This window comes from Typopeltis vanoorti, chromosome 23 (assembly GCF_054136105.1).
Source record: "Typopeltis vanoorti isolate ZY-2024b chromosome 23, IOZ_Tvanoo_1.0, whole genome shotgun sequence".
Taxonomy (NCBI): domain Eukaryota; kingdom Metazoa; phylum Arthropoda; class Arachnida; order Uropygi; family Thelyphonidae; genus Typopeltis; species Typopeltis vanoorti.
In genome coordinates, this window is record NC_143571.1 from 60,678,834 (window position 1) to 60,692,233 (window position 13,400).

Below are 13,400 nucleotides of genomic sequence, written 5' to 3' on the forward strand. Positions count from 1 at the left end.
CACTGTGCTATCGCTACCTTGTTACATTCAGTAATTTTTCGAAGTATTACTCCATACTTCAAGGATATTTTTTTCTCCAGTTTTCATGTCACCTTTATCATCTGTAATTCCTTTTACCTCCATTTCAGAGCTTCAACAACCTCCAGAATATCTTGCCACTGTCTTGATATTTATTTTCTATATCCTTACCAAAATCTTCTCATGACTTTGTTTTACAAAGTGTTTAGCTTTCTTACATTTGTCTCTATGTTCTCTAAGAGCACAAGCTGACTTATTTGCCAGGAACTTTTGATATGCTTTCTTCATTTACTTCTGCCTCTAACTTCCTATGTCCACCATGGAGTTCTGATTTTTCTATCCTTCCAGACAACCTCACCACATGCCTCTCTGGCAGAATCAATGTTTCGGGGCTTGCTACTGAATCTCCAAGGTTTGGTTCCTGTTCTCAAACTCTTTCATTTTTTCTTAAATAATGTGTATATTTTAGGCTACATGCAGTTCACATCTGAGAGCTGCTCAACTTTTATTTGCTTTGAAACTTTCTTAAATGTTCTTTTTAATATGAAATTCAATTTTATCCTGCTCATGACTAAATGGTGATCGCTTCCAATTTCAAATTTGCTGGTGTCCTGCACAGGTGTACATCACTATCAACAATAACAGTCAATGAGACTTTTATTCCTTGGCTCTTTTCTCTATGTCAATTTATGCACATTTTTATGTTAAAACATTGTGTTAGTAATAACCCATGTCCTGAGCAGAAATCCAACAGGTATTTGCCATTATTAGCTTTGCTCTTTTCTCAAAATTTTTCCCAATACATTTTTGTTTGTCTGACAATCATTTCCTACTCTATTTAGATCCCCAACAAGGATGAACTTTCCATTTTTCATTGTGTCAGTTACTTTCTCTAAAGCCTTAAAAAAATTTCTAAAATAACAAAATAATAACATTTTGTATTTTTTGCTCAGAAAAATCTCACCAGTTTTTGTTTTTTTCTTGTTTAGGTCATCCCTATTATATTGATCTGGTACTTATCCAAGTTCTCAGCTAGCTCCATTTCTTTGCCATTCAGACTTCTTATGTTGATAGTACTGATTTCAGATTTCTTATGTTGATGGTACTGATCTTGAACTCTGATGTTGAGTTGAGGTTTGTTTGCCCTGGCGAAAACAATGGGGACCTTGTTTAACCAGGTGATGCCCCAGCTGGCATGAAATTCTGTCATGTTGTACCATCATTTTATATTTTGGTTTAAACCAGTAAGAATACAATTTTGTCGGCTAAATCCCAAATTGCCAGCCCATCCTCATTTGTTCAGTATCTCATGGTACCTAACAGGATTGCAGTTTGGTTGAAGAGAGAAGTGATGAAAACACTGCCATACTGTAGAATGCCATGGATTGTTTTCTATTCTGTTAATTTTAGCTGATTTAACAATCAGACTTGCAGGTGAAAACAGTTTGATAATCAGAATGTTTGAATGTGTCTATTATTATTAAGAAAGACCTCCAGGGAGTGAGCTCATTTATAGCTGGTATGTATATATGGATATTTTAAGATTTTGTTATAGGAAATATTTACTTCTTTCCTAGGGTTGGCAGCTCTTATTTTGGATGTAGAAATAGCATAGTTGATAACTGCTGAAGGTAAGCATGAGTTAAGGAAAGTTGTTTTAGATGGGCAAAATTCCCCTCTTTTAAATCTTCATGAAATGTCATGTATGTGTGTATATATATGTGTTGATAAGTTAAGGAAGTTCTACTGATTTATTTATTTTAGCAGTGTAAGAATCAAAGTGTAGGTAGTTTCCCATGTTAGTAGATTTATTAAAAATTTTTTTTTGTATGAATACAGTTTCCAATTGAATAATTAGGCTTAGGAAATTTACTGAACTATTTTTGTCTTCATGCTAGATGGTGACATGCAATCTCTCACTGAAGTTATTGAGGAATGTTTGTAAATTTAGATGGGAAAAACAAAGAACTTTTGTTTTTCCCCAATACAACAGACATTGTTCACATAAGTTTGATTCCAAGTGGACCAAAACTAAGTTAGCAGGATGACTAATATTTAGGCCCATTGGGAGTTTGTAAATTTCTGTGTAGAAATTGTATTCAAATCTGAACTAATTAGTTGAGAATATTAGTGTAAGTCTAAGATATCAGAAGTTTTGTACGTGAAGAAAGATTTAAATCATTTTGTAATAGATTGTAGACAATGTCCATTGTTCTGGGAACATTAATGTTATGGTATGATGAAATAGCATCGAACAATTTGAGGATATTGGGGAGGAAAGTTTAGATTTTTAATTCTCCTCTCAAAAAAGTCACTTGTCAAAAGGATATTGTGGTGTTTTTATAACATATGATTGGGCATATGGGATAACCTTCATGTATTTCGATTTTCCCAAAGGTGGTAGGTGGGTGTTTTGTTCTTGGCAAGAGTTTTTTTTTTTTTTTTAATTGTGAATTTAATCAATTTTATTTTTGTCTTTTAATTCACATAAACAGTTAAATTTTCTTCATCAGGTTAGGAATGGGGTTAAAATCTATCTTTTTGTTTAGGGTATGAGGTGATATTTATTTTGTTTCTTTATAATCTGATTTATTAATGAGGACAATATCTCCTTTTACAGCCTTTGTGACTAAAATATCCAAGTTGTTTCTTAAGGACTACATTGAATTTCATAAATTAAGGGAAAGATTTGGTTTTGTTAGTAGTTTATTACTAACAAATACTGTTTATTTTTTTTAAATATATCTTTGTTAGGATCAGTTTTCTAGTTTTGCTTGAGCTTCTGTAATAATTTCTTCCCAAGAGGACCTTTTGGGGAAGGATGAATGAATAGGCCTTTCTAATAACAAAGTTTCCTTAGGTTCACTATTGAGTTATGTTCTCTTATTTAGAAAGGTATTGCATGGGAGAGAGGGTTTTTTTTTTTTTTTTTTTTGTTGTGATAGTTGATTTGTAATGGTATTCTATTTCTTAGAATGTTTGGTTTCGATTTGAATAGTAGTTTTTTTTTTTTTTTTTTGCACTATTTCATTCGTAAAAAAGTCATTCTGTTTCACACATTAAGGATCTTAGTCTATTTTGTTTTATGAATGTACTGGCAGACTTGTTTTAATGTGAAAATGATTCCTAAAAGCTGTTTGATAAGGGAATGTGATGCATTAAACCAATTTCTTGTTACTTCTAATAGACTTATTACCCCTAACATAACAATTACAAACTTGGGAATAACATTGTAATTTAAGAAACTGATGTGTAATTTAAAACTTTTTGTATATTCTCTCTCTCTCTCTCTCTCTCTTTTTTTTTTTTTTTTAATTGAAATTGACACAGTGACTGTCAATTTCAATTAAAAAAATCATAATTAGTGATGGAAATAAAAATTAAAGAGATAAGTGAGATCTTAATAAGGAAAGGTAAAAGTTCATTAGATAAGAATAGATAAAATAAAACTGAATTCATAAGTTGAAACTAAAAGTGAAAAACAAATGGGACAGGGTGATAAAATCTATACAAGAAATTAGTAGGAGTACTTCACATTGTCTCTGAATTTACAAGTTCATGTTGCTCCTTTTGTTATCTTTAACATAGAGATAATCAAATCTCTTATCAGGCATCATCTACAATCTATTACAAAATAGATTTAAACTTTCTTCACATATAAAACTAACCCCTTCTGATATCCTAGACTTAAACAAATAATTTCAGCTAATTAGTTCACATTCGAAGACAATTCTATACACAAATTTTTGGACTCCCAATGAGCATAATTTGTTGACCTACTTTTGGCTCACTTGGAGTTAAACCTATGTTTGACTCCAAGTGGGCCAAATATATATATCAGTATCATGTTCTCAATTTATCAAACGCATATAAATATACAACAGGTTCATGAAGATTTAAACTGGGAAATAGCCCATCTAAAACAAAACTGCTTAACTTCAGCAATTAATCAACGGTTATTTTGACACCCAAAAAAAAAGAGCCACCAATCCTCAGGAGAAAATAAATATTTCCTATAACAAAATCTTAATTTATTTATATATATATATACACACACACACACACAGTGGTATCTCGCTAATCTGAACTAATAAAAACCGTGCTTATTCGGATTAGCGAATTTCCCCACAAGAGAAAACAATAACTACTATTTGATACAAAAATAATCAGATTCTAATGGTACATCGATTTAATTCTGTAAATGAATGAAGTAACTGATAGAAAAAAAGCTATTGTAGTGTAATGTAAAACTTAAAAAAATACAGTACACAAGTTTATTTTAGTAAAAAGATTAGTTTGTATGTACCTGTATTGTTGAGGATTCTGATTTAATAAAATCGTATAGTTCGGTATGTAACTTAATTTGCTTAAAAAATCGCTTTCTTATATGCAACACACAAAAAAAGTTTTTTTTATTTCTTTGTAAAAAAAGTCACCGATTTTCTTTTGCTTCTTGGAAGCTCAACTTTTTTCGAATGCTTCTTCTCAGAGCTGCATTAGTAATAAAATTTTGTGGAATGGCATATCATTCTGCTTAACACATTCTATACACATATTAAAACTTTCAACTGCCTCTTCATGTTTTACTTTTTTTTTTTCTTCGAGTTCTTTATCATCATCATAGTCTCATTCATTCTGTAGCATCATGTTTATAATTTCTGCATCTGATCTGATATTGTTTGACTCCAAGTGTAATTGCCAAAAGGCAACTGCTTCAGCCAATCAAAATACTTTAACAGCATTGACAAAGCCTACATAACATATGCTACAAAATGTTTATTCACATGACAGCTTCTCCAAAATGGCCTTACTTCACCTGTAAGTTGACTTCAATATTTTGTTTTACTTTCAAGGCCTTTAACATTCCTTTCTTATCCTTTAGTTTTTATATTCTAGTTTAATCTTTTTTCCTTCATTTTGAAATTTTGCAAGATTTATAGTGTATTTACTAATCATATCACATTCATTACCAGATTTATTCTCATCTTTTAATGGTATCCTATTATTTTTAAGCTTTTTATTCATATCTGCATTAAAATTTAAAACTCAATGGATCTCCACCTTTCTATTTTGCCTATCACTAATATAGTGTTCATCACCATCTGCAATCTCCACTCCATATTTCAAAGATCGTTATTGCTAAAAGCACAATAAAAAAAAAAGGTAGGCAATAATGATTACTTTATTAAAATTTTATTTTTAATTAAAAAATAGTTCCAGTCAAAAGACATGTTCTTATCTAGGATGCTCCTTAAATGTTTTGCTTATCTCTTAATATAAAGATTCTATACTTGATATACCTTCAAGAATGCGCAACTACATCAGTGTTAAACTTTCTTTTCGTTGTTATATTTTATATTATAACAACAAAAAAGATGGCAGCCTAACAATGAAAAGAAAGTTTAAAACTGATGTAGTGCACATTCTTGATGGTATATCAAGTATAGAATGTTTATATTAAGAGATAAGCAAAACTTCAAAAACATTTTTTTAAATATCAAAAAAAAAGTTTTATCTACTATGAGCATTATACATTAATGCACATATTGTATACTACTGCAACTTTTGTGCCCCTGCAGGCTATTTTTCCCTTCAGGAGCAAAAAACCCTCTGTTTCATATAAGCAAAAGTTAAAAAGTTTACTTTAGAGATATTTAAGAACACAAATCACAGTTAAAATGAAGAAATGTCTTCAAAATATTAAAAATACACATTAACATGGTTACAATGAATACTAGAACTAGAAAGTCTAATTCCAAAAATTGATTGCATACAACTTAAGATATATGCAGCAACATGCTGTGCCCCTCTAATCTGAACAGATAGAGCATGTCATGTGCATCTAAATACTACAGATACATACAAGTAAGATACGTCCATTTAAATAAGGGGAGGAAAACTGACTAATACTTACCTACTCACAGGTGATGAAAGATCGGAACACAATCTTTTCTGACTAGTAGAATCACCAACTATGGGTACCCATCTTGTAATGACTACAGAAAAAAAAATAATACTTGAAGACTAGCTTCTATAATAACTGATATTTGTAATGTTAATATAAAACAGCATAACCACACAGAAAAGGATTTTTCTCTTCTTCAGGTGGATGAGATTGCTTGTTATGATCTTTGTATTGAGGGAAATTTGTTCCCCATCTCCCTTACACACAAGTGTCACTTTAAAGGTGACTGTTTTAGCACCATAGCTATTTTATCATCTGATATATTTCTGTTGCATGATAGCTCTATATTTCATTTTCTGGGATATTCGCAGAGTCAGACTTTTTTTTTGCAGCAAACTAATTGTTTAAGATTATAGTTTTAATACAAGGATCTCTTAGGTAAGATTTACCTTCACTTAATATGGCACATGCTCTGTCCTTAATTTATTTTGTATCATAAAATTCCTGAACATTTCCAGTACATAAAAAAATATTCAACACTGGTTGATATTTATATTCCCAGTATTACCCTTCACAGAAATGAAGCATTATAAAAATCATTACAGACAGAGCATGTACTATATCAAGGGATGACAAGAAATGTCTCGCCTAAGAGATGCTTGAAGAAAAAAAAGTGCAATCTTAAAACAATATCTATGAAAAACATCCAATAACCACAAACAATCAAGGGAAAAAAAAAAACTACAGGTCAGGGCATGCAAAAGCAAAAATGTGGCAAGGAATTTCTTATGACTTACCAATATGCAACCAGTTTTTTTTTTTTTTTTTTTTTTTAAACTAAAAAAAACCCATCAAAGTGAACATTGGTATTTCCACTATAAAAGCTTGTATTCTAAACCAGTGCTTCCCAAACTTTTGGATGTCAGGGCCCTTTTGGAAAAAGTGAAATATTTCACGGCCCCCCCTCGAAAAAAAATCGTAATATACACATATTATATTTATTGTATTTATATTCAATACAAAACATATACAGCAAATATTGCAAAAATCAAATGCAAATATTACATTTTTAGCATCTTACATACATATTTGACATGACACATTATCTCATATTTTTATATATGATAGATATTGTTATTGTACAGTTGCAGTACAAGCACATGAAATGTAAAACAATTAGTAATATAGAAAGAATTAAAAACATAAAGGAAGTTTAATAACAATTTAATGTGATGGACGTGTTTCAATACTGCTACACAAAAAGTCAATATCAGGCGAAATATTTGAAACTGCAATTCTTAGATCTCTGCTTTGAAATGACACGTATAGGAATAACCATATATTTACTAATATTCATTAAGCGCTGAAATATATGCAGGAAGCAAAGTTTGTGAGCCCACATGAATGTGCGATTTTTTCCCCATTAAAATATAAAAACGTTTCTATAAGATAAAAAAAATCTACTTAGTCTTAAAACATTTTCAATTTGTTTTCATTATTTCACGGGGCCCCCTCAATAAAACCTACGGTCCCCAAGGGGGGCCACAGCCCACAGTTTGGGAAGTGTTGTTCTAAACAATTCCAGTAAAGTTGTTTTGAAGAATGAAGAAATGTAGCAAAAAAAAAAAAAAAAAAAGCAAATTAATTTTCAACTAATAAAAAAGAAAAACCAACATGCAGAAATTTACTGCATAAACTCACTATACTGGCAGAAATATCACTCATTAAAAATGAAATTCATGTGGGAGAATAAATTATGACTTGCCAACAACTCAGCAAATCAACTTAATCATGGTGAAGAAAGCATGTTTTCAACATTTTATAAGATGATAGAATGTAAATTAAGCAATTTTGAGAAAAGAATGATGTAGGCTGCCATAAGCATGTTTTTTTAAGTTAGGAGAGGAGAATGAAAATATCATCTTGAAATGCCGATGATTAAATTAATACCACTGATAACAATAACTGCTCCCTTTTAATGGCCACAACTACATGAATATTCAGGATAATGACTACCATTTTTTTTTCTGTTTTTAAAATGGTTAAAAACAGAAAACTTTCAAAAACTTTAAAAACATTAACTTCACTAAGATAGCATCTTAAAAACTTGTAAAAAAAACTAACATTTGAGTGAAATTAAACTCAATTAAAATTATTAACTTGACATTTTAATATTCACATAAAATTATCTTAGAAGTACAGTAGATATGTACCATAATGAACATCATAGTAAAATGACATGCCTTAACTAAAGGAAAGTCCTAGCCTGAGTACCATAGAGTCAATGCTATTTTAAGCTCATTACTGCAAGCAATGAAAGTTAACTTTCGTTATTTGCTAGTGAGCTGATTGGCTGCTTAAAACTATCAGTTCAAAATACACCTGTTGGGCACAATGCTATGGAAAGTATTTAATACTATCTGTTTTATACTGAAACTAGAAAATAAAACAATACAAAATAGGGTTTTTTTCCCATCTCATATTTCTTATTTTATTATTTAACTAAAATGAATTCAAAATTATCCTTGTTTTCAACTTCTATACTGACCAAAGCTAAATTAAATACACACTGTAAATCAACTTTAAAAGACATGTATGAAAAATTTTTGTTAGCTATAGTACATTAGGGAAGAGTCATGATTAATCAGTAAGTAGTTAGTAGCATTTATTTTATTTTACAATAAGCAGGCCAAGTTTATTTTTATATTTATTTTTAAACAGACAACCACCGTTTGGTTTAAACAACCAAAGCTTATATCATCCACCACTGGACACATAGCATGGAAAGGTTTGCAAAACATGTGTAGTCACCCTTGATATTTCCAAGGCCTTTGATTGTGTGTAACATCAAGGTCTACTAAACAAATTGCCATTCTTTGGTCTCCCTGCTGACCTCCATAATTGGATACTCAGCTTTCTCTCTGGTTGTTCTCTACAAGTCATGGTAGATGGTTCTCTCTCTTCAAGCTTCACCACCTATGCTAGTATGACTCAAGGCTCAGTTCTATTATCTACTCTTTCTCCTATACATAAATGACCTACTCACAATAACCACTATCTACAGTTTTGCAGACTATAGCATTCTCTACTCATTTAACAAACCATACAGTACTCTGACTTCATAGGCTACAAGATCTACAACTTAATGTGCCTTAAACCTTGATCTACATACTATCCTTTCATGTGGCAAGGACAACCTTATGTTCAATGCCTCCAAAACACAGTTGTGCCTTTTCTCATGCAAAAGAGATCCCAGCTCACTTACCCTAAGTAATACACAAATCACCAGATAAAATCAGATCTATTTGCTAGGAGTAATATTTACTTCCAATCTTGCCTGGCATAAACACATCACATCGATAGCCTCCTCAGCATCTAAGAAACTTAGCACTCTTTTATTTGAGAGCCTATTTTACACCCAACTAACTCTTAACTATATATACAAATCCCAAATCCACTCATGTTTAAAACACTAGTCTCGTGTTTGGGGTGGGGCACCTAAAACTTCCCTTAAAATTCTTGATACCATCCAGAGGTGAGCAGTCAGGCTCATAGATGATTTTTCTCTTACAGATTCACTTCAACCTCTATCTCACAGGTGCAGTATTTCAGCAGTGTCTATTCTATAGGTACAGGTAACCCTCGTATAATGCAGTGTTAGGTTCCATAGAAATGCTGCATTATATAAATCACGTTATACGAGACATAGATCACATAGAAAAAGTAGGGTTAGGTTCAGAAATCGTTTTTTTTTTAAATTATATAAACAACAATGACATATCCAACAAAAACAATATTTTTTTATTTAATTCAGGTAATTCATGTAAGTTAAGAAAAACCATGACAAATACGTAGTATAAAATTACAAAAATTACAAATTGGACATAAATTTCATTGCACATAATGCATAAATGTTTTCGACACAATAAAATAAAGCGCATATTTTAATTATCATCACTGTCTTCAGAAATAACATTTCGTAGATGTTCTTTAAGTGGCCGGAGGTCGTCACCACTTGAAATCTCTTGGACATCTTGTATAATTCTCATTGCATACTTCAGCTGGTTTAGTCATTAAGAAGTCAGTAATAAGACTTTGCTTTCCACTATGTTGCAATTTTCTATTAAGTTCATAATATGGCGCTAAACAAATATCCAATTGTCTCGTGAATTTTCCCGAGCGCTCCATTGAGGGATCATTATCTGTAAAATAACTTCCTAACTTTCTTGCCAAGTCCAATCCTTCTGCTAATTTCTTTAAACTGAATTCTTTAACAGATTCATCACAATCAGAATCTTCGGCAGAACTTTCCCTGCCATTTGGTTCGACACCAAATATTAATTGTACCAGTTCCTCCTCATTTAAATCTGTTTCTCCATCAATTAATTCACTAATTTCATTTTCAACCATATCGCAAAAGCCCTCTCCACCAAAAATGTGTGCGACGTTTATTATACGACGTAGCTTGGCATTCAATGGAGGTACGAAATTTTTTCCATTACGGATTCAGGCCATATTTTTTTCCAGCAAGCATTCAGCATAGAGGGTTGTAATTCCTTAATGACAGAGAAATAATTTTTACACAATTCAATATTGAAAACTCTTTCCACGATTGAGGCAGTGTCATGTTTGGATTAGATTCCATTTTTTCCAAAATTAATTGCAATGTTCGCTGAATATAATATGACTTAAATGTTGATATTATTCCTTGGTCGAGTGGTTGAATAAGTGAAGTAGTATTAGGCGGCAAAAAAGTTATTTTAATATTCGGATGAGTTAAATTTGTTGGGTGGCCTGGTGCGTTATCTAAAATTAGTAGAAGTTTGAAGTCCATATTCTTTTTCTTTGTGTAACTTTCTACATCGGGTACAAAACACTTGAAAAACCAATTTTCAAAACATGCTAGCTGTAACCCATGCCTTTTTGTTTGTCCGCCAATAACCAGGTAGGATGGACTTGTCAAGCCCTTTCATCGCATGAGGATTTGCAGATCGGTTAATAAACATTGGTTTTGTCATGTAATCACCTGATGCATTACTATAAAACAGTAGAGTAATTCTATCTTTGGAAACTTTGAATCCAGGAGCTGATCTTTCATTTTTCGAAATATAGGTGTGTTTTGGCATTTTTTTCCCAATATAAACTTCTTATATTGGGAAAAAAATATAAACAGATTCATCTGCATTTAACACCTGGTCTGCACTGTAACCACTTTCTTTAATGATTTTTAAAAGTTCTGCTGGGTATTTCTGGGAAGCTTCAACATCTGCTGATGCTCCCTGGATTTTAAGATAATACAAAGAAAACCGCTTTTTAAAGTTTTCGAACCAACCCTTACTGACACAAAATCCATGCTGAGAGATTTCTTCCGAAGAATCCTTTTAAATGTTTATAAACTTTGAGAGCTTTTTGCTTAATAAGGTGTCCATCCAAAGGAATTTTCTTTTGAGTGTAATCTTCTATCCAAATCATTAGAGATTTCTCCATTTTTTCTATTAGAATATCGCGAACGAGCAATGTGCGTTGCACTTACCGTTGACCCAGCAATAACACTTTCTCGGATTTTATGTTCATTTTGTTTGAATTGTTGATTCATTTAAATTCAGAGTACTTGCAACAACTCCTGGGTTTTTCTCCAATTTTCAACCAATCCAAGATTTTAATCTTTTCTTCGAGAGAAATGAATTTCCTCTTCAATGTTGGTTTTTTCCCTTTTCGTTGCAGTTTTAATGGCCATTACAATAAAAATAAATTTTACATTAAAAAAAAAAAGTATTACATATGCAACTCACCAGAAAATAAACTGCTCTGCTTAAGAATAACACACTTATGATTTTAAATGCGCTTTCCTGGCAGAAAACGAAGACAATTTTCAACAATAAACACTTTATACAGTAAACAATAGATGGCGAACCTATGGCACTCGTACCAGAGGTGACACGTCTGAGAATTTTGCTGGTATGTCAACGATTTACTGGCATATCCTTTTATAAGCTTATAAATTATTCAAGTTTTTTTTTTTTTTTAATTGTTACAATACATACAAGCTGAATTTTATTTTAAACAAGACAGCAGCTATAAAGACGTGCATATGATTGGTGCAGTATTAACAAAAGATCGCACGACCCAAAGACAAAAGCAACCGACAAGTGTAGATTTGAAATGCTAATTCTCTTCAATTGAATTCCATAACATCTGAAACTGTCATAACAACATTCACTATTAGTTTTAACACATTCACAACAGGGTGTCATTTATCGTTCTGATGGAACTTCTCATTACTGACTGGCTCACACAAACGTTTCAACCCTTGGTTGAATTTTAAGGCTTCTTTCCATGTAGAGGCTTTAGTGCTGTGAAGACATAATGTTGGAGGTTTAATGGATTTTTTTTTACAACACTCAAAGGATTAAAAAGAATTTAACACTTCCTATATTTCGTCCTAGTCACTAGGACATCTACGGGGATTACAAAAATAACTAACGTAACATAACACAAATATCATAATAATAAGCCCAACCACGTGGGTGACACTAAAGTCCTATCCGGGTGGAGCACCCTCTAAGGGCAGTTGTAGGTGGCCTGGAATATAAAGTAGGATCTCTGGTGACGAGTGTTTCCCAAATTTTCGGAAGCTTAATGCAACCGTATTTATTAAGATTTGGTTGATTTCTAAGAGCTGCTGCTGCTGCTTCTAAGAATAGTCTCTCTTTGTTGAATTTGCTGTGATGGAGCATGGTGGTTTTCTTCCATGATACTCTGTGGGTGGTGTCCAAGACATGGTCAGCCAAGCCTGAATGACCATAGTTGTGTTTACAGATGTAAGACTTGTGTTCCTCTAAGTGGATGGATGCTGATCTGTCCAAAGTATGCCAGCTTACAGGAACAGGGTACTTTGTAAACTCCAGGCAGAGAGAGAGGAGGGAGTTGATCTTTTGTAGAATGGATAAGGGTAGCAAGTTTGCAGTGGGGTTTATATGCTGTGTATAGGTTGTACTTTTTTAGAATCTTGGCTATTTTTTCGGATGTGCCATGGATGTAGGGTATGGTGATGGCATTTTTAAATTCTTGTTGACGAGAAGGACCAGGAATGGGAGAGGAACTAATTATTTTTTTGATACTGTGATACCTAGATAGTACTTTAGTGTCACCCACGTGGTTGGGCTTAGTATTGTATGATATTTGTGTTATGTTACATTAGTTATTTTTGTAATCCCTGTAGATGTCCTAGTGACTAGGACGAAATATAGGAAGTATTAAATTCTTTTTAATCCTTTGAGTGTTGTAAAAAATCAATTAAACCTCCAACTTTATGGCTCCTTGTTTGCATTTGAGGTGGCAGGCGAACTCGCATTCATTATATGGCATGTTTCAATTCTTGGTAGTCTTTTATTTTAAATTAGCCTTTGTGATCTGTCATAATGACATCAAGAAATTCAAATGCAATAAAAAAACACTTATTTCATAATTGAAAAAT

General features: G+C 32.1%; 1 protein-coding gene across 1 annotated transcript in view; it reads right to left on the reverse strand.

Annotated features, from left to right (window-relative positions):
- Positions 1-13,400, reverse strand: part of grp (serine/threonine-protein kinase grp) — a 207,825-nt gene that overhangs the window by 42,800 nt on the left and 151,625 nt on the right. Inside the window, exon 10 of the mRNA XM_090412954.1 lies at positions 5,933-6,014. Coding sequence (XP_090269080.1) covers positions 5,933-6,014 — 82 coding nt within the window. The remainder of the gene's footprint in view (positions 1-5,932; positions 6,015-13,400) is intronic.